Genomic DNA, 18,066 nt, shown 5'->3' with positions numbered 1-18,066 from the left:
AAGAAATCTTAGTGGCATGAGACACTGGGATAGTCACGGATGGGCATGGAAGACAGCCAAGTAGCTGCAGAAGCAGGTTGTCTGAAAAGGGTTCCCGAAAGCCGCATTATTATTATTGGGGGGTTTGGGGGGCAGGGGGAGAGATGGCTCAGCATTTGAGAAAAGATGGCTCAACAGGAAATTGCCTACCCTAGGCAAAAGAAGGAGGACCCCAGATTTTCAATGGTTAAATTAGAATAACCCAAGATAATGCCCAAGGGTGCAAGTAGGAGGAAGTGCTCACGAAAGAGACTTGGAAGCTGTAGAACGAGTTCGGACCAGAACAGGATATTAGGATAACCACAGCTGGGTAAGATGGAAAGCCTCTTATTCAAACTTATCACCAATAATTAGGGAAAAAACCAAATTGTTGGAAGTAGAAAGTTCAATTTTTCAGAAGAAAAGGGCAGTACTGAAAAGTATTAAAACAGATCACTATCAAGAGAACAGGGTGGGTCCTAACATGTTTCTCAAGTGTCAAAGGCCAGGGTAAAGAGGTGCTCCTTCAGCATATTTCTACTAGGAAGAAACCCTTTCTTTATGTTGTTGTTTCTGTTGGAACTAAAATCTTCTGCTTATTATGTATACAGCTCCATCACGGTATGTGGCACTTTGGAATAAAGTAAGCATCCTGCAAAGAGGCAGGACCATCCCCAAAGCGCTGAGCATTTCTATATACACTTGAAAAGGAAAGGGAACAGAAGAGTTAAGTCTCCTTCCATGGACAAACTGAGCAGTTCTATGCATATTTGCCAAGAATCAAGTCCCTATGTGTTTAGTGGGGCTTGCTCCCTAGTAAGTGTGCTTATGATTAAAATAAAGAGATCACCCTTACATATAACACTTGTACTTTTAAGCAGCAAAGCAAAGAATTTTCTGCCACTCCAGCCTACACCCGCCATCATCCCAGCTGATTTGTGTTTCCAAATTGACATTTTCACTATTTCTTTATTATGATCTTCATATTGAGCAGCTCTGAAGCCTACCCCAGGCCCTGCTACCAAGTCTCTCTTAATAGGGAAATGCATAAGACTGAGCCTGGCACCTCCTACGTGAAAATAATTTTGCTGTGTGACAAAGCGACGAGGGTTCTTGAAATGAAAAGAAGAAGAAGAAACTTTTCATTTTCTCTGGAACTTGTAGTTTGCAGAATGAATCTTATAGCAGCCTTTATTTTTTTCCTTTATTTTAAGAAGACTCTACTTGTTCTCTCCCTTTCAACCAATTTCCATTTAAGTTATTTGTTGCTTGGTCAAGTCAGACTTTCAGGTTGAAGAATAATATAAAAAGAATAATTATGAAGCCTTGGGTCACAATAGAAGAGGAAGTGATTGGGACGGGGACGGGGGACATTTTCATTTTCATGGGAATATATATATATATTTCTCTCTCTAACAAGTCTCCAAGCCTCCCGATTCCCTTAAGGTCACCAAACTCATGGGTATGCTTGGTTAGAATGTGCATAGATGAAAGGAGGGTGTTGAGTTGAATCAAGGGATAGGGACTCTTCCCATACCCAACCCGCCCCCTCGAAGCCTTACCCTCTGGTGTGGAAGACTCCTTTCTGCGGCTTGAGGGAGGAGCAAGCAGACTGATGGGCGTGGGCTGGTGTTCTGGTGACCGGACTATGGCAGACATGATGATCTGCTGCCTGGCCGTGGCAGGAGTGGATGGGTGAGGGTGGTCTGTAATTTTCCTATGGGCAGCTACAGATACACATAAATAGTTAGTCAACTCCTCCCCGGCACGAGGAGCAGCCGTGGTTCTAAGGCAGCCTTAAGAGTTACAGCCTGCAGCAAAGGTGTTGCTCTATTGGATCCTCAACAGCAAACAGGGGGGAAGGGGGGAGAGGATGGGGGGGGGGGAAGAGAAAAACATTTCACTGCTACAGAAAACACAAAAATATGAGACACGCGTTTGGACTAAAAACGGCCCTTCTCTGCAGATGCAACTTTTCAGTAGCCCCCTACCTTCCTCTCGAGCAGATCTGAGCTCGATGCGGGTTTTCTGAAGGGCCTCCTCCAGCTCAGCCGAACGGGCCTTCTCCTTCTCCAGCGCCACCTTCAGCTCATTGTATTGCAGAGGAACCTGTGTGGGTAAACAAGGGTCCTCTTTCCGTCGACTAAACAGGCCCTAGCAACAGAAACACACAGACAGCTCCTAACTCCTAGTAAGTGATGGTTTAAACTAGGGGAAGGGAAACCTCACTAACTGCAGACCAGAGGGTCTGATGGTATTCCTCATCTCGATAAAGAAAGAGGTTAAGGCGTGGCAGCGGGGAGAACCTGTAGCTCTCCCCCCACTCTAATTGTTTTCGAGAAGCTTATCCGGGCAATTGCTAACATTTTCCATCTAGCTCGACGGAGAATTCTGTGGGGGGGGCATCCAACTGGCGCTAAAAGCTGAAGACGCTTAGTGGCATGTTTGTTCCGCTGGTGAAATGTTTTCACAACTTTATTTCACAATAGATTGAGCTATCTGTTGTGCGGAATTGCGTCAGCGGATGGATAAAGCTGCATATAGCCCTCCCATCTCCACTGCCGCCTCGTCTCTGTCTAAGAGCTTGCTAGTAACAAAGGCGACACCCGGCCGTGATGAACCTGAACAGCCACTCCTGCCCTTATTTGCAAACATTTATTTCCACGGTTTGTTCCCACGTTTCAGCATAAAAGCAGGGAAAGTGTGCACTTTCCCCAAATTGTTCCAAGTGGGTTCGCTCAGAGAAGAAAGAGCAAAATACTCCACTGTCATGTGCCAAAACTGTCTTTACAGCATCCTCTTATAGCTTGGGCATGTTTTTCCTTTGGGTTATGGCTTAATATCAAGACACCGCAGCTAATCATTTAGGCCAGGATCCAAAGACAGACTTCAGGCACACGCAGGGGGCTTGCACACACCCAGCAGGATTCTGGGGCACACGGAACTAGCTGCAAGTGTTCTTTGGACTCCAGCCTTAGGTTTATTTATTTTTTAAACACCATGTGTAACAAACCGCCTGATTCCTCACCTTTTTCTTTTTGGCTGGCTGGTCCATCTTTGCTTGCAGAAAGTCAATGAGCTTGGTTTGTTGTGAAATGGTGCCCTCCATTTTCACCTTTTCATGGGAATAGAGAACCTATGAAGTACAAAAAAAGGATGAAAAGGAAAGATAGGGGAAAAAACCCATATATTGTGACACATGTCCATGTAGACAGCAAAACAATCCCAGTGGAGGATGTGTGAAATCCAGAGCGTAAGGCATCGCCTCTTCTCACCTGGATATTTTCTAGCTGGTACTCCAGGTCACTTCTTTCAGTCTTCAGAAGATCTGCCCTATCCAAAGCCTCTTGCAGGCCTTGAGTCAGGCGGAATATGTGATTTTTCTGTAGATCCATTTGTTGCTGCAGCTTTGCTTGCTGTTGGTAAGAAGGAGAAATCCAGATTCTTTAAGTCAGGGGTAGTGAACTTCAGACTGGGGAGGGCAGGTGTTGAATGGGGCCCTCTAGGCCTCTCTATATGGCCTGCAGATTAAAGCGGTCGAGTGGGTATATAAATGGGGGGAGGTGAGTTCAGTGGGTTTTGTAGTGGCTTGGTCTCCCTTCCCTGAGACCAGAAACTTTTACAAAATACTAAAAAAAAGGTTTCAGAATAAATGAAGTAAGGATTAAGAAAAAATATGCATGAAGTATACAGAATTATTGGATGTGGAACATGGGCTTTTGTGGTGCGGGAGTATTCGAAGATATTCATCTACCCCTTCCTTGTCCACAATCATGAAAGAGTCAAAAATCCAAAAATCTATTAAGAAGTCATTGAAAACAAATTGTGCAGATCAAGTAGTATATTTATGCAGTATTTAGTTAGTGGAGAGAATATATTCCTATTAGAGGATCTGGCAATATTCCGGTGTTCTAAATCCCTTTTGGCCTTAAAACTATGCCCATGCAGTCTGCATTTTAAATAGAATCCTCTGCTTTTCCAAATGCACAAAAAAAACCAAAAGAATCTAAAGACTGATACATGGAAAAGGTCAAGGTGGTTGTGACTTGGCAATAGAGTATTATTAACTGGCATAAATACACAACAGTGTCATTTTATTTGCCTTTCCAGTGGCAGACTTCTTTATTAAGGAAGAGAGGGGAGGCAACACTTGGGGGTTAAAATCAGCTTCCAAGCCAACTGAGAGCAGTTCTTTACCTCAAAACCTAACAGTGCAATCCTCTACATGTCTACTCATAAGCAAACCCCATTGAGTTCAATAGGATCTACTTCCAGGGAGGTGTATACAGCCTAAAACAGTTATGCATCACTATCTGGGATGGCTTCTCTCAAAAAATATTAGGAGCTGAAGTTTGGTGAGATGTTGAGAATTCCCTGCTAAGTAACTCAAGCCTGCATCTCCCACCCGCCATCAGAGAATTTCAGAGTACAGACTGAAGGCAAATGACAAACACCACCTTATATGAAGCTAAGTGAGCCTGGGATTGATCAGTGCCTGGATGGCTGACTGCCTGGGGACCACTATGATGAAAGCAAAGCAGGATATAACAGCAAGCAAATATGTGCATGCATAAAAATTGTAATTCCCAGGGAAGATGGAGTTATTATTAAACCAGTAAAGTCTGTGGTGTAAAATACCCGCTGTGTGAAGCTGGGTGATTTCATAATCTCTCCCAATACGGATGAATGCCATCTCATTATGAGTTGAGTATTATTACCTCTTCCAGAAGCCTCTGCTTGAGTTCACGCTCCGTCTCAAGCTTCTGTTGCAGGCTACGCGCGTTCATCTCCAGCATAGCATGCTTCTTCTCCAAATCATTAAGCTAGATAGAACAGATACACTAACATTAACACTTCCTTCCCCACTGGGAACAAACTGATCCTTATTTTTAAAGGATCTCAGTCATTTTTCTTATCTCCCAACAGGCAAACAAAGCTGCCTTATACAGTGGTACCTTGGTTGTCGAACGGCTTGGCTCCCGAACAAATCGGCTCCCGAACGCCACAAACCCAGAAGTGAGTGTTCTGGTTTGTGAACGTTTTTTGGAAGCAGAACGTCCAATGCGACTTCTGCTTGAGTGCAAGCAGCTCCTGCAGCCAATCGGAAGCCGCCCTTTGATTTTCGAACGGTTCCGGGAGTCGAACGGAAGGGAACGGATTTAGTTCGACAACCAAGGTACCACTGTACAGATTCGGACCATCAAGTCCATCTAGCGGGGCATTATCTATCATAGCTGGCAACAGTTCTTGAGGGGTTCAAGTAGGGAGTCTTTCTCACAGCCATACCTGAAGATGGAGGGAACTGTACCTGGGACCTTTGGCCTGCAAGATGAATGCTCCAGCCACTGAGCTATGGTCCTCCCCTTGGCTCCTTCAGCTCTACCACACTCAGCTGCTCAAAAGTCTCCTAATTTCTTAGAGGACTCCACCCTTTCTCCCTTGCTGACCTGTTTAACTCCCTCTGGGAACACCTAAAAGGTAAAGGGTAAAGGGACCCCTGACTATTAGGTCCAGTCGTGGCTGACTCTGGGGTTGCGGCGCTCATCTCGCTTTCTTGGCCGAGGGAGCTGGCGTACAGCTTCCGGGTCATGTGGCCAGCATAACTAAGCCGCTTCTGGCGAACCAGAGCAGCGCATGAAAATGCTGTTTACCTTCCCGCCAGAGCGGTACCTATTTATCTACTTGCACTTTGACGTGTTTTCGAACTGCTAGGTTGGCAGGAGCAGGGACTGAGCAACAGGGGCTCACCCCGTGGCAGGGATTCGAACCGCCGACCTTCTGATCGGCAGCTCCTAGGCTCTGGTTTAACCCACAGCGCCGCCCGTATCCCTTTGGGAACACCTAAGTAGCTTCATTTCTCACTTCCACTGGATAGCTTTAAAAGAGGATCAGACAAATTCACGGAGGTCAAGGCTATCAGTGGCTAGTAGCCGTGATGGCTATGCTCTGCCTCCACGGCTGGGGGCAGCAAGGCTTCTGAATATCGCTTCCTGAGATTCGCAGGAGGGGAGAGGGCTCTTGTGCTCAGGTCCTGCTTGCATGTATTTGACAGGCATCTGGTCAGCCACTGTGGGGATGCTGGACTAGATGGGCCACTGGCTGATCCAGCAGGCTCTTCTTATGATCTTATGCGTCATCTTTTCTAAGAGGCCTTCAGCTCAATACAACTTCGCTGCCTGGCAGATGGCCTTCTTATTAAACATCTCCAGCCAAGATCACCTCCCTAGACATTCAGTTCCACTCTCAAGCGGCTCCTATGTCCCCTTCCTTCTGCTGCCCACTCCCCGCCTCTTTAAATTTTAGACTATAAAGCTCCATGCGAATAGGGACATGTCTCTACTCTACAAAACATATTATATATTCAATGCAACGTATCAAAGAAACAGTAACTGTCACACATGAAAAGAGCGATTTGCATTCATTGCATCTAAGCCAAATTAAGGTGAACGCTGGCCAGACTTTGGGCATTTCAGAGCCGTAATTATAACATGCTAAAAGATTTTTTGGCTGTGATGTAGCCTCTGGAACAACTGATTTTGTCAACGCTGTATGATGGAAAGGTGCTTAAAAAAACAACTAACTAACCTTGTCGGAAAGGCTCTCAGCCTTGAGTTTTTGCTCCTTTAACGCTTGCTGGAGAGCCAAGATTTCTGCTTTATGTTCTTTAACAGCAAGCTCTACCACCTGACGGGATTCAGTGATGCGCTGATCTGCTCGCACCCTGCATGAAAAACGAGAAATATGTTTTCTTAAAGACTCCTTTCCTGGGAACTGATTTCTTCCAAGGATGCCATGGCATCAGATGGGATCAATGGGTAGGAACTGTTCCAAACTTCTGCTTTAAAGAAAGTCATCATTATATGGCGCTCCCCATACCACATAACTTATCCACACCTGCTGTGCTGAGAGAGATCCAAGTTGCCACAGTGAGAATCTGGAATCAAAGCCTAGCGCCATATGGCAGTACAGAAGAAGACAGTTGGCAAATCACCAGAGTGGCCGTTTTCCAACTCCACATCCCTTGTATAAGCATAAAAAGGGATCTGTAACTCAGTATAATCCATATTAAAACTAGGGCAGGCCTGGACTTTAATCTTTCTCCCCAGCTTTCATGGCCCCCACTCGTGAGCTGTGAAAGTAGAGATGTGAGTGGGGATGGCTTCCGGGATGCCTGCTGCTGCCGGTTGCCATTTATATTGCCTCAGAACAATGTGTTGCAATTTCTCTCTGAGAGACATTTAGGGAAAATAAACATGTTGGCCAGCAAAAGGAAGAAGACTGTAGCACTGCCTTCTTCCCCCAAAAGGTGAAATTTTCCCCACACTTTCATCAGAACCCTCCTTCTGAACTCAGGCAGGTCTTCTGACATTTCAAAGCCCTAGTTAAAAGATTCCTAGTTTGCAGCTCTGTAGATCCATTTGGATTTCACCCAAAGGAAATTGGAAGCTAATGTGAATATTTAAGCTCAACGTGCTTAAGCATAACAAGTCCTCAACCAGTAGTCAGGCCACCATTATGGACCAGTTGTCCCACTCGCTGGATCATCACCTTGTCGTGGTGAGTGCGCTTGCATGTTCCTATGACCCTTGTGAGTGAAGCTGTCGGGAATCTCATACTCCCAGCAGGGTCACCCAAGACAGTAAGGTCAAAGGGAAGGAGCTAGACAAAGAATGATCCAAGAAGTCCTCAATGGCAGAACAGGCAGATGATAACAAGCGGTATGTTACAACGGCTGTGAAGGCGGATGAAAGCTGCAGTAGATAAGAATCTACCGGTTTGTCATGAGTACTTCATGCCATCGGAACAGAGCCCTACTACGAAGACTATGCATTGGTCGGCTTGCATATACACACATAAAACAAATTCACACACAAGCGTCTTCCAAAAACCCAACCCAAACCCCAAAAGTCCTAATACGCTCCACGATGGCTATCAAGATTATACCTCAACACAGGCTTCAAGGAAGGAAACCAAGGCACAAAATGAACACTCAAGCCCTTCAAGATCCCATTAAGCGGGACTGCTTCCAAACGACTCTTAAGGACCATCTGCTTTCAGAATTCCCTGATAACATCGAGGAACACTGGACCAAGCTAAAAACATCCATTATTGCAGCCTGTGAACAAACTATTGGATACCAAACCAAGAAACACCAGGACTTGTTTGATGAGAATGACAGATTGAACGCATGATTGACAAGAAAAGGAAGGCCTTTCAGATCTGGCAAAGAGATAGAAACTGTGCCACTAAGAAAAAGCCCTATGCCAACGCTAAGGCTGAGGTTCAAAGAAGAACCAGAGAACTAAAAAACACCTGGGGGATAAAAAAAGCTCAAGAGATCCAGCACTTAGCCAACACTCATGATGTACAGAGTTTCTTTCAAGCCACAAAGACCATCTATGGGCCAATAAATCATGGCATATGCCCCCTACGCTCAGCAGACGGTACCACACTTCTAAAATATAAAGAAGCTATTACACTGTGCTGGAAAGAACATTACCAACATCTCCTTAACTGCAATTCCCCTGTAGCTGCTGAGGTCCTCTCACAAATTCTGCAAAAACAAGTTACAGAAGAGCTTGCAGTATCTCCAAATCTGGGAGAGTTGTGTACAGCTATTAACCAAATGAAAAACAACAAAGCCAGTGGACCTGATGGGATACCTGTCGAAATTTTCAAAGTGGGTGGAATTGAACTTACACAAGAACTTCACAAGTTCATCAAAAAAATCTGGGAAAGAGAAGAAATCCCAGCAGACTTTAGGGATGCCAAAATTATCAATCTCTTTTAAAAAGGTGACAGAACTGATTGTGGAAACTATCGAGGCATTGCTCTATTAGCTACGGCCACCAAAATTCTTCCAAAGATCTTAGCAAACTGTCTTGTGACAATATCCGAGGTGACCCTTCCTGAATCCCAAAATGGTTTTAGGCCTTCTGGGGGACAGTGGACATGATTTTCACCACTCGACAGCTTCAAGAAAAATGCAGAGAGCAAAACCAACCCCTGTATATGGCGTTTATTGACCTGACTAAGGCTTTCGACACTGTAAATCGCAATGCCCTGTGAACTGTCCTTCTGAAAATTGGCTGCCCAGATAAATATATAATCATCATTCGGCTCCTCCATGATAATATGACAGCAACAATCACAGATAACAATCGTTCTCAAAGTGAACCATTCACAGTGGGATCAGGTGCTAAACAGGGTTGTGATATTGCCCCAACTCTATTCATTATTTTCATTGCCACGATCCTACACTTTGTAAAAAGGAAACTACCTACCGGAGTAGAAATCATATATTGAACAGATGGAAAGCTCTTCAATCTGAGCAGGCTGAAAGAGTTTCAGTATGCTGATGACAACGTAGTGTGCGCACGCTCAGAGGATGACCTCCAAACCATCCTAAATATCTTTGCAGAAGCTTACGAAAAGATCGGCCTATCACTCAACATCCAAAAAACCAAAGTGCTGCACCAACAAGTACAAAATAACCCCTCTGCAGCGCCACAAATCCAACTCAATGGTGTAACATTGGAAAATGTCAATCACTTCTCCTACCTAGGCAGTTATCTTTCCACAAGGGCCAACATTGATGCCAAAATCCAGCATCGCCTGAGCTCTGCGAGTGCAGCTTTCTCCCAATTGAAGTGCAGAGTGTTTGAGGACTGGGACGTTTGCAGGGAAACCAAAATGCTTGTTTACAAAGCTATTGTACTACCAACCTTACTATATGCTTGTGAAACATGGACCACTTATAAACGCCATCTCCAACTCCTCGAAAGATTCCATCAACGGTGTCTCCAAAAAATCTTATACATTACTTGGGAAGACAGGCAAACTAATATTAGTGTACTGGAAGAAGCAAAGATCACCAGTGTTGAAGCAATGATTCTTCAGCATCAACTTCGTTGGACTGGTCATGTTGTGCGGATGCCTGATGATCATCTTTCAAAGCAACTACGCTATTCCGAACTTAAAAATGGAAAGCGTAATGCTGGTGGTCAACAAAAGAGGTTTAGAGACTGTCTCAAGGCAAATCTAAAAAAATGTAGTATAAACACTGACAACTGGGAAACACTGGCCTGCAAGCGCTCCAGTTGGAGAACAACCTCTACCAAAGGGGTCATGGGCTTTGAAGACACTCGAACTCAGGATGCAAGGGAGAAACTTGCTAAGAGGAAGGTACGTTTGGCAAATCCACACCATGATCAAGTTGAGCAGACGTCTGCAACAGATTCCGTTCGACTTCCGAGGTGCCACTGCATTTACTTATTGCTTTATATAATGCAGAGCTCTCCAACAAAGCGTGCAGAAACAAAAGTCTATACCTGCTTTGTTTCTCTGTATCCAGCATTCTCTGCAGCTCTCGAACCCGACATTCGAACTGGGTTTTCTCGTCCCCCAGAACACTCCGCCAAGCCTCCCATTGGCGCTCCTTCTCAAGCAGTTCGTCATTCAGAGCCTCCAGATCCATCACTTGCTCTTCAAGCATCGTGCAGGTTGTCTTTAAGGCCTCCATCGTCTAAAAACAAAGCCTTTCATCACTTTTTCTAATCTCTGCCTCTGAACCACTGCAAAAATAAGCCTCCATGATGGACTTCTAGAGCGAAACCTTCCTAGATCAAGAAATATGTTTATATATGCACAGTCCGAGCTTCTCCAAGTATAATACAAGAACACAGACAGACAGTTTGGCTGGTTGTACTCACTCTTGTCCTCGGCCCAGAGGCAGCTAAAACAAAGGAAAAGGAAGGATCAGGGCTATGGGGGCCGGTGGTGTTCTTCAAGGTCAAACCAAGAAGGGGTGCCATGAGAACAAGTAAAACAGACTACAGTTGTAGCTTGGTTCTCGAACAGAATGTATTCCAGGAGTCTGTTCGACTCTCGGAACCGTTTGAAAACCAAGGTGCGGCTTCTGATTGACTGCAGGAGTGTCCTTCAGCCAATAGGAAGCCGCACCTGACGTTCGGCTTCTGAAAATCGTTCAAAATCCAGAACACTCACTTCTGGGTTTCGAACGTTTGGGAGCTGTTTTGTTCGGGAGCCAAGACGTTTGAGATCCAAGGTATGACTGCAATAGGAAGTGGTCCAGAATGGAGCAACTGATGCAGCTGTACCCCTGACTTCCAGGGGTGGGGTGGGAATCTGACCTAACTGAACTGAGACTATTTGTTGGTAAATATTTCTATTGAATAGTTTTCTGAACAGAAAAACAACAAAAAGCAGAATCACAGTACTTTTACTGTAATGGTGTTCACTGTGACGTCCCATTGATTAACTCAGAAGAGAAACTTTAATTTTGAGACTTCTGCAAAAGAAAGGGAGGGCTCGCAGGCAAATGTCTGTTCCCTTTTTGCCTGAAAAAATGACATAAAACACACCCAGCGTGCTCTTCCTGCAGCTCTATGTGGCAAAGAACTATGGTAGTGGTGTGGCCAATCTGCCTTTCAAGGAAATGGCTACCCCAACTGGCTTCTTGTTGGAAATCCCCTTTAAGTTAAAGGTAAAGGGACCCCTGACCATTAAGGCAGTCGTGGCCGACTCTGGGGTTGCGGCGCTCATCTCGTTTTATTGGCCGAGGAAGCCGGCGTACAGCTTCCGGGTCATGTGGCCAGCATGACTAAGCCACTTCTGGAGAACCAGAGCAGCGCACGGAAATGCCATTTACCTTCCCACTGGAGTGGTACCTATTTATCTACTTGCACTCTGACGTGCTTTCGAACTGCTAGGTTGGCAGGAGCAGGGACCAAGCAACGGGAGCTCACCCCGTTGTGGGGATTCAAACCGCCAACCTTCTGATTGGCAAGTGCTAGGCTCTGTGGTTTAACCCACAGCACCACCCGCGTCCCTTGTGGAAATCCCCTTTAGTTAATTTATTTTCTGCCCTTCCTTCCAAAGGAGCCCTAGGCAACAGACACAGAAGTGATAAAACATTTAAAACACATTTGAGGGAATTCCAGTATAGATGCAGACAAAGAAAGACCTGTGCTTGAAAAGCTTGTGAGAACAGGAAGGTCTTCAAAAGACAGTGCCTGATATTTAATGGGAGGGAATTCCAAAAGGGAGGGGCCACCACACTAAAGGCCTGTCCTCTTGATAAGGCCCTCACTTGCAGATCACAGTGATCAGTTGGGTATTTAAGGAATGATTTTTCAGGTATCTCTGATAAGCTTCAGAGAAACTGCAGAATCCTCCAGAAGTACGTACAAAAAACCATTTGTGTTGTGCCGTATAATCTTTACTGCTCTGACATCAAATATGGTCGTTATTTTAAGTCAAAAAACTCCATGAAATTGTATCTGTCTTCTGCCCTTCAGTTAAAACCAGGATCAGGTTGGTTTATAAACAAATTGGCAAAAATATAGCAAGCGATAAAACAAGAAACACATTAAAGCAAACAACCCGACACCAAAATCCCACCAGCAATTTCAAAGCCTGGTTTGAAAAAATGAAAAGCACAACAAGGCAAGCCCCCTTGGGGAGAAAATTTTTCAAGTGTGTAGAACTGAGTGATGTGGTGGTGTGAAGACAAATGCTTGAATAGGCTAAATGGCTCCCCTTCAGTGCCTTCCTCTGACCCTAAGGCTGAGGAAACAGGAACATGAGATGGTGAGCTATGTCAATGGGGACATGTCTCCTTGTGGCAGGCTCTGGTGCTTACGGATGAAATCTCTTGTGTTCATTAGCAATGTCTCATACATATTTCTTTTCCATTCAATTTTACTGCGCACAAAGTCTACTGCCATTCAGACAGTTGACTAGACAACTTGCTGTTGACTCTAAGTGATGTTCCGCTATCAGTTTGCCACATGCCTTAATAGCAGCCGGCAACATTTTGGATGCTCCTCCTGTATCTTTCTGGGTAAGGTTCAGACTATGGATAAATAAAAGCTTCAAGACAACCATTTTAGAAGCTAATATTTTTAAAAAATAAAAATAAAAACCAGATTTTCAAATACCCCTCAATAGAACAGATGTGTGAAATTCACCAAGCAAAGAGGCTCAGTAAAATCTTGCCGCCATCAAGATTAGTAAATAAGGTGTTCACTCTCTGGCTCCCCCTCCCCATGACAGTACTTACTGGTACAGAGTACTGGCATCTCGCTTTTTGCTGCCTATGGCAGTCGTTTTGTGCTGGCACCAATGGCACTTTTATCAATGTATGTGTACCAGCACCTCATTTTTTCACTTACAAAAGCACTATACCGTATATAAAACTGTCTCGGTTAATTAGGTGAAAGATTAAAGCAAGCCAAAGTCAGGACCTGTGATTTAAGTGAAATATTTACTTCTTGTTAACTAGAAACTTTGCACATGCTCAAAATAATGGTATAGTGAAGGGAACTGCTACTTTGTATGCAAACCCATTACAACTTTAAAAGGTAAAAAAAAAATCAACTGGAAAAAGAGGAAGTCGGACAAGATTAGATGGCAATGATGGTGCCTGCTATCAAGCAACCCCTCTGGAAAGCTTCTAGTCTCTGCCTTCATGTTGACCAGTCCTAAACCTGCCAAGTTCTGTGTAGTACTTGACGGCTGTATACCACACTGTATCAATAAAATGTGAGTTTTGTCTTAGCAGATTCCATCTGTTCCACTGTCTAACTTTAGAAGGGGAAAAAATGAAGTTCTCCAAATTATACAGATAATTTGTATTCTTATATAGTAGTTTTAGCTTAGATAATTTGTATTTTTGTGTTTTGCATGCACACACTCATGCGTGTTTGCATGTACATTTGCTTTAACAACAATGCTTTTTATATCATTTCATTGTCACTTCGATTCCTGTGACTTCATCCTTTGGTTACTTATACTTTTGGGATCCCCCTCCTCTGTTTTCCTCTCCCCCGACCCTATATTTTGGTCACATATTTGGCCTACACTCCAGTCCAACAGGCAATTCTTTAGGTTATTCTGCTTCTGTTGTCCAATTCTGGTACAATCTGATTCAGGACTGTGTGCTTTTAATTGTGAGATGAGAGCTGGTGATAGGAGAGTCCTGACCCTGAGGAGGAGGCAAACCATCAAAGCCCTACAAAGACCTCCAGTGACTGAATATTTAGTATCACACTTTGACAAAAGCCTTGAGAAAGTTGGACTTTACAATGCAAATTCTGAACACCTACTTGCTTCTGGCTGGTCAGCTGCATCTCTCGCTCCGTGATCTCGCGACGGAGGTGGTCTACCTCGCTTCGCAGCTGCACGACCTCATCATTTGCCCCCGAAGCCTCATCTAGTTGTTTGGACAGGAAGAAATTCTGGTTGTTCAGCTCAGCGTTGTCCTCACTCAACTGATTCAGCTGCTCTTCCAAGTCTGTAATCACCTAAATAAAAATAATAAGCCAGAGAACCTAAGATAAATGGGGACTAAGGAAAAAAGGTTAATAAGGCCAAGATTCTTAAGTTAAATGGGGACTAGCCAAGTCTTTTTTGAAAGTCAAACTTCAAACCCTAAAGAATGGGTTCCTGTAAAGCTCAGTATACAGTCTTGTAGGCTGATACATACCTAACAGATGCACACTTTGAAAATCTGGGGACTTCAGGGAGAGGAACACAGCAGACTGAACATCTTCTGCCGGCAAGTTGCTGATGTGAGATAATTAAGACAAATCTTGGCTATTGAATTCACTCTGGAGATGAGTGAACAGGGGATTAACCTCTGATGCTCTGATAAAGCCATGAGCACATTGCCAAAAGATTGTCGTGCAACTGATTGTACAAGAGCCAGCTGTTGCACAAGCTTCTGCTAGCACAACTGTTGCGTTTGATTCCTTTGTTGCGCAACCTTTAAACTCTGCTGTCTGCTAGCACAAGAGCTCTTGCACCAGCAAACAAGAGCATGTCGGATACAGCCCTAAATGGCTGCGTCTAAAAACATCAAGTAGAGGATTTTTCACCAAGTAAAAATTGCTCATACTAAGTCTGCACCTACCCAGTTTTAAGCTGATGTAACTCAACTTGCTTCACTATTGAGCATCACCACACTGTTCAGGTTCATACTTCTTGGCTTTAGGAACATCCATTCTTCCCTTGGGCAACTTTTAAACTTTGTCATCTGCTAGCACAAGGGATCCCACCCTAGCAGATAGAGAACGTTGGATACGGACCTTTGTCGCCAGAAGAGCTTAGCTTAACTCAGCCTTAAGGTACAAAATACATTGCATTGTAAAATTTTTGTGTCCTATGGCATGACTTTGAGAGCGCATCGTTGTGGCAAAATCCAGGAACTGGGAGTCCACAGTTAATGGTCTTCTCCCCAAACTTGCTGCATGGTGATAAAAGGGCATAAGCAGATTGGTTTCTCTCTCCAAACCTTACACTATGCTATCTGAAGAAAGGTGATGCTAGCTTTCAAAAGAGAGATTTTCTTAATACCCAACAGAGAGCTCTTTGAAGAGAGGTGCATTATCTGGAATGCCACTCTCTTAAAGCATGTTAAAAAAAGAAAAAAAGAAAACCAAGCAGAACTTGCAAACCGCTAGAAAAAGCCACACACACTGATTTAACAAAGACTGGATTTCTAATGTCAGCAGAGTTAAGGACAGCAAGATGAAACGTGAGGGAAAATGTTTGGCAGCACAACAGATTATAAGAGGAAAGTCAATATCAGCGTTAAAATAAGAACCAGGAAACAATGCTTTTGTGCAAACAAGTGATGTCCACTATTTTAAGCAGTACTGTAGCAATCTGGAAACATCTCCCCACTCCCAGCAAAATGCTGAATTCAACTATCCCATGTTAGTACACAGCTATATTGGGACAGGGGTTGGGATTGGGGAGAGAGAGACAGAAACCAAACAAAAAACACAGAAAGTCACAGTAACTCTGGAATAAGAAAAGCATGGCTTTCTTTTAACACCTGCTCACACTATTCCACTACAGACAGAGGCAACACTCGCTATAACCACGGGAACAGATTAAAAAAAGCTGTTCTAAAAGACACTGGCCACCTACTAGTCTTCTAAAGCACAACCGCAGCATTTTTTTAAAATTCTTTTTTGGAAGTGAAGTTTAAGGGAAAGAGTTTAAGGGGGAGAGAGATAGAAGAAAATGAAGAGGAAAGAAAGAAGTGAGGGTGGGAATATTTAACAGGAAAGTATGCCCCATATTACCACTTAAATGTGGACCTCCTCCATTTTAAAAAGCAGACAATTCCTTTTCTTATGTGTAACTTAAAGCACACTACTGTAATGTTGCACAACAAAAAAGGTATAGTAGAATAGGTATGGGTGGAAATTTTATTCTTTAGAAAACATATAACGCTGATAATATCTTCCAACTGGTGGTTTGGAAAAGTTGCTGGGAGAGGATGAGGGGCAACAGCGGGTGGGGGTGAGAAATTAGGGGAAAGTGCTTCTTCAGCGTTGTAAACGAATACTGGTTTGGACTGAAGGTCTTCATCACGGGGTAAAAGGATCTGTACATTTTATCCTGCTGCACTTGCTTAAGCTGTTTGAAATAGGATCCCACCAAAATACCCTTTGCTCCCAAAGAGGACATTTAATCTGATCTCACAAAATAAATTGCTGATTTCTAGTACCATCCAGGAGGACTTCTTCCCCTCTTCTCTTTTTAAGAGGAAGGTGTCTGTGTTAAAACAAAATCACTGTGGAGTACACGGCTTTTTCTTCTAGATATTTTGATCCAGGAATAGTCAACATGGTGCCCTCTAGATGCTGCTGAACTACAACTCCCATCATCCCTGATCATTAGCCAATGCTGGCTGGGGCTGGTAGCAGTTTTAGCCCATTAAATCTGGCAGGCACGATGTTACCTAATCCTGTCCTAGTCCAACTGCTTGTGACTTATCAAAGGTTAGGTGAGCAGTTGATTAAATAGGGTGTTGGGGATTTCTGTTAACATATTACACACATAACTCTGAAACATCAGGCCAAGAATATTCTTTTATCATGACCAACAGTGGCACAGAGCACTTGCTTCCTTTACAAATGTTCCTTTATACGTGGACCCAGATTTTATTCAGTTTCTAAATAGCGTGGACTAAAAGAAAACATGAATATGTGTTGGCAGATCTCTCATCATGTTGCTACTAGCTAAGAAGGAATTTAAAGAACCTAAAACAATATGTTGAAAATCACTCTGAATACACTGGAACTCATTTAACTAGCAAAGCAGACATCAGAGAGAAGGCATACAAAAGGAAGCACTTCCTATTTCAATGTATAATCAATTATGAAACTCATTGCCACAGGAAGTTGTCATGGCAACTAGCCCCTGTGCATATATCTAACAGTGGCTCAATCAGGTATGATAAATAAAATGGAACGGATTATATTGAGGTGACATGACCCCAATTAGCAAGGTGTGCAGAGGACAAAAGCAGCAATGTATCACTTCCATCCTGATATCTTCTTTTTGAGTTTCTCTGTGCTGTTTGGGCTGATCTCTACTGTAGACAATTGCTAGATTAAGTGGGCCATTGGTCTGATCCACCAAGGAAAGACTTTGGGTAAAAGTTCTTGTCCACTGACTCATCCCCCAAACCCTTCCCTTGACAGATAGTTAATAAAGGCATTTCCCATGTGCATCATAACTACAAGTGCATAGCGATCCATACTTTACAGTGCAAGACAAAACACCATGACTCTGCTCAGAAGCAACAGTAATCCAAGTGAGCCCAGACCAGGGAGCACACATACCATCAGATCCTCAAAGAACCACCAATGGTCTGATGGAACTGTTGGGGCAGCTCCTTCCACACCTGCTCTGCAGCCTGGAGAGGCTTGAGTAAAGGCAGGAGCGAGGGAGCACAGATACAATACTTACATACATTCCAATACAGGCTAGAAAAGATCCCTACTTAAAATGCTTGTTGGAAGAAGAGTGTCAGTAGGCACGGAAAAGACAACAGAGACAGCGCCTGCCAAGGGGAGGGGATTCCAAAGGGCAGGTATCGCAGCAGGTGGCTGACTATATAAAAGGTGTGAAGCAATTATTTCGGGTATGCCCCCGTTTCCTCCTGTCTCCTGGGAATAAGCATGACAACAGACATATTGCACCCTTTGCTTTAGGATGAAGCATAAA

At 43.9% G+C, this 18,066-nt stretch overlaps 1 protein-coding gene across 10 annotated transcripts in view; it reads right to left on the bottom strand.

Annotated features, from left to right (window-relative positions):
- Positions 1 to 18,066, bottom strand: part of CIT (citron rho-interacting serine/threonine kinase) — a 117,528-nt gene that overhangs the window by 31,750 nt on the left and 67,712 nt on the right. For 9 of the 10 annotated variants that reach the window (XM_082202974.1, XM_082202978.1, XM_082202976.1 and 6 more), the window contains 8 exons: positions 14,148 to 14,345; positions 10,350 to 10,543; positions 6,604 to 6,739; positions 4,737 to 4,841; positions 3,294 to 3,434; positions 3,047 to 3,154; positions 2,010 to 2,172; positions 1,581 to 1,745 (listed from right to left, as the gene is read on the bottom strand). In XM_082202974.1, coding sequence (XP_082059100.1) covers positions 1,581 to 1,745; positions 2,010 to 2,172; positions 3,047 to 3,154; positions 3,294 to 3,434; positions 4,737 to 4,841; positions 6,604 to 6,739; positions 10,350 to 10,543; positions 14,148 to 14,345 — 1,210 coding nt within the window. The remainder of the gene's footprint in view (positions 1 to 1,580; positions 1,746 to 2,009; positions 2,173 to 3,046; positions 3,155 to 3,293; positions 3,435 to 4,736; positions 4,842 to 6,603; positions 6,740 to 10,349; positions 10,544 to 14,147; positions 14,346 to 18,066) is intronic. The other variant, XM_082202980.1, reaches the window with a different exon arrangement.

The sequence above is a fragment of the Podarcis vaucheri genome (genome assembly GCF_965113315.1).
Source record: "Podarcis vaucheri genome assembly, chromosome: 16".
Lineage (NCBI taxonomy): Eukaryota > Metazoa > Chordata > Lepidosauria > Squamata > Lacertidae > Podarcis > Podarcis vaucheri.
Note: the sequence above shows the minus strand (reverse complement) of the source record. Positions and strands in the feature narration are given on the sequence as shown.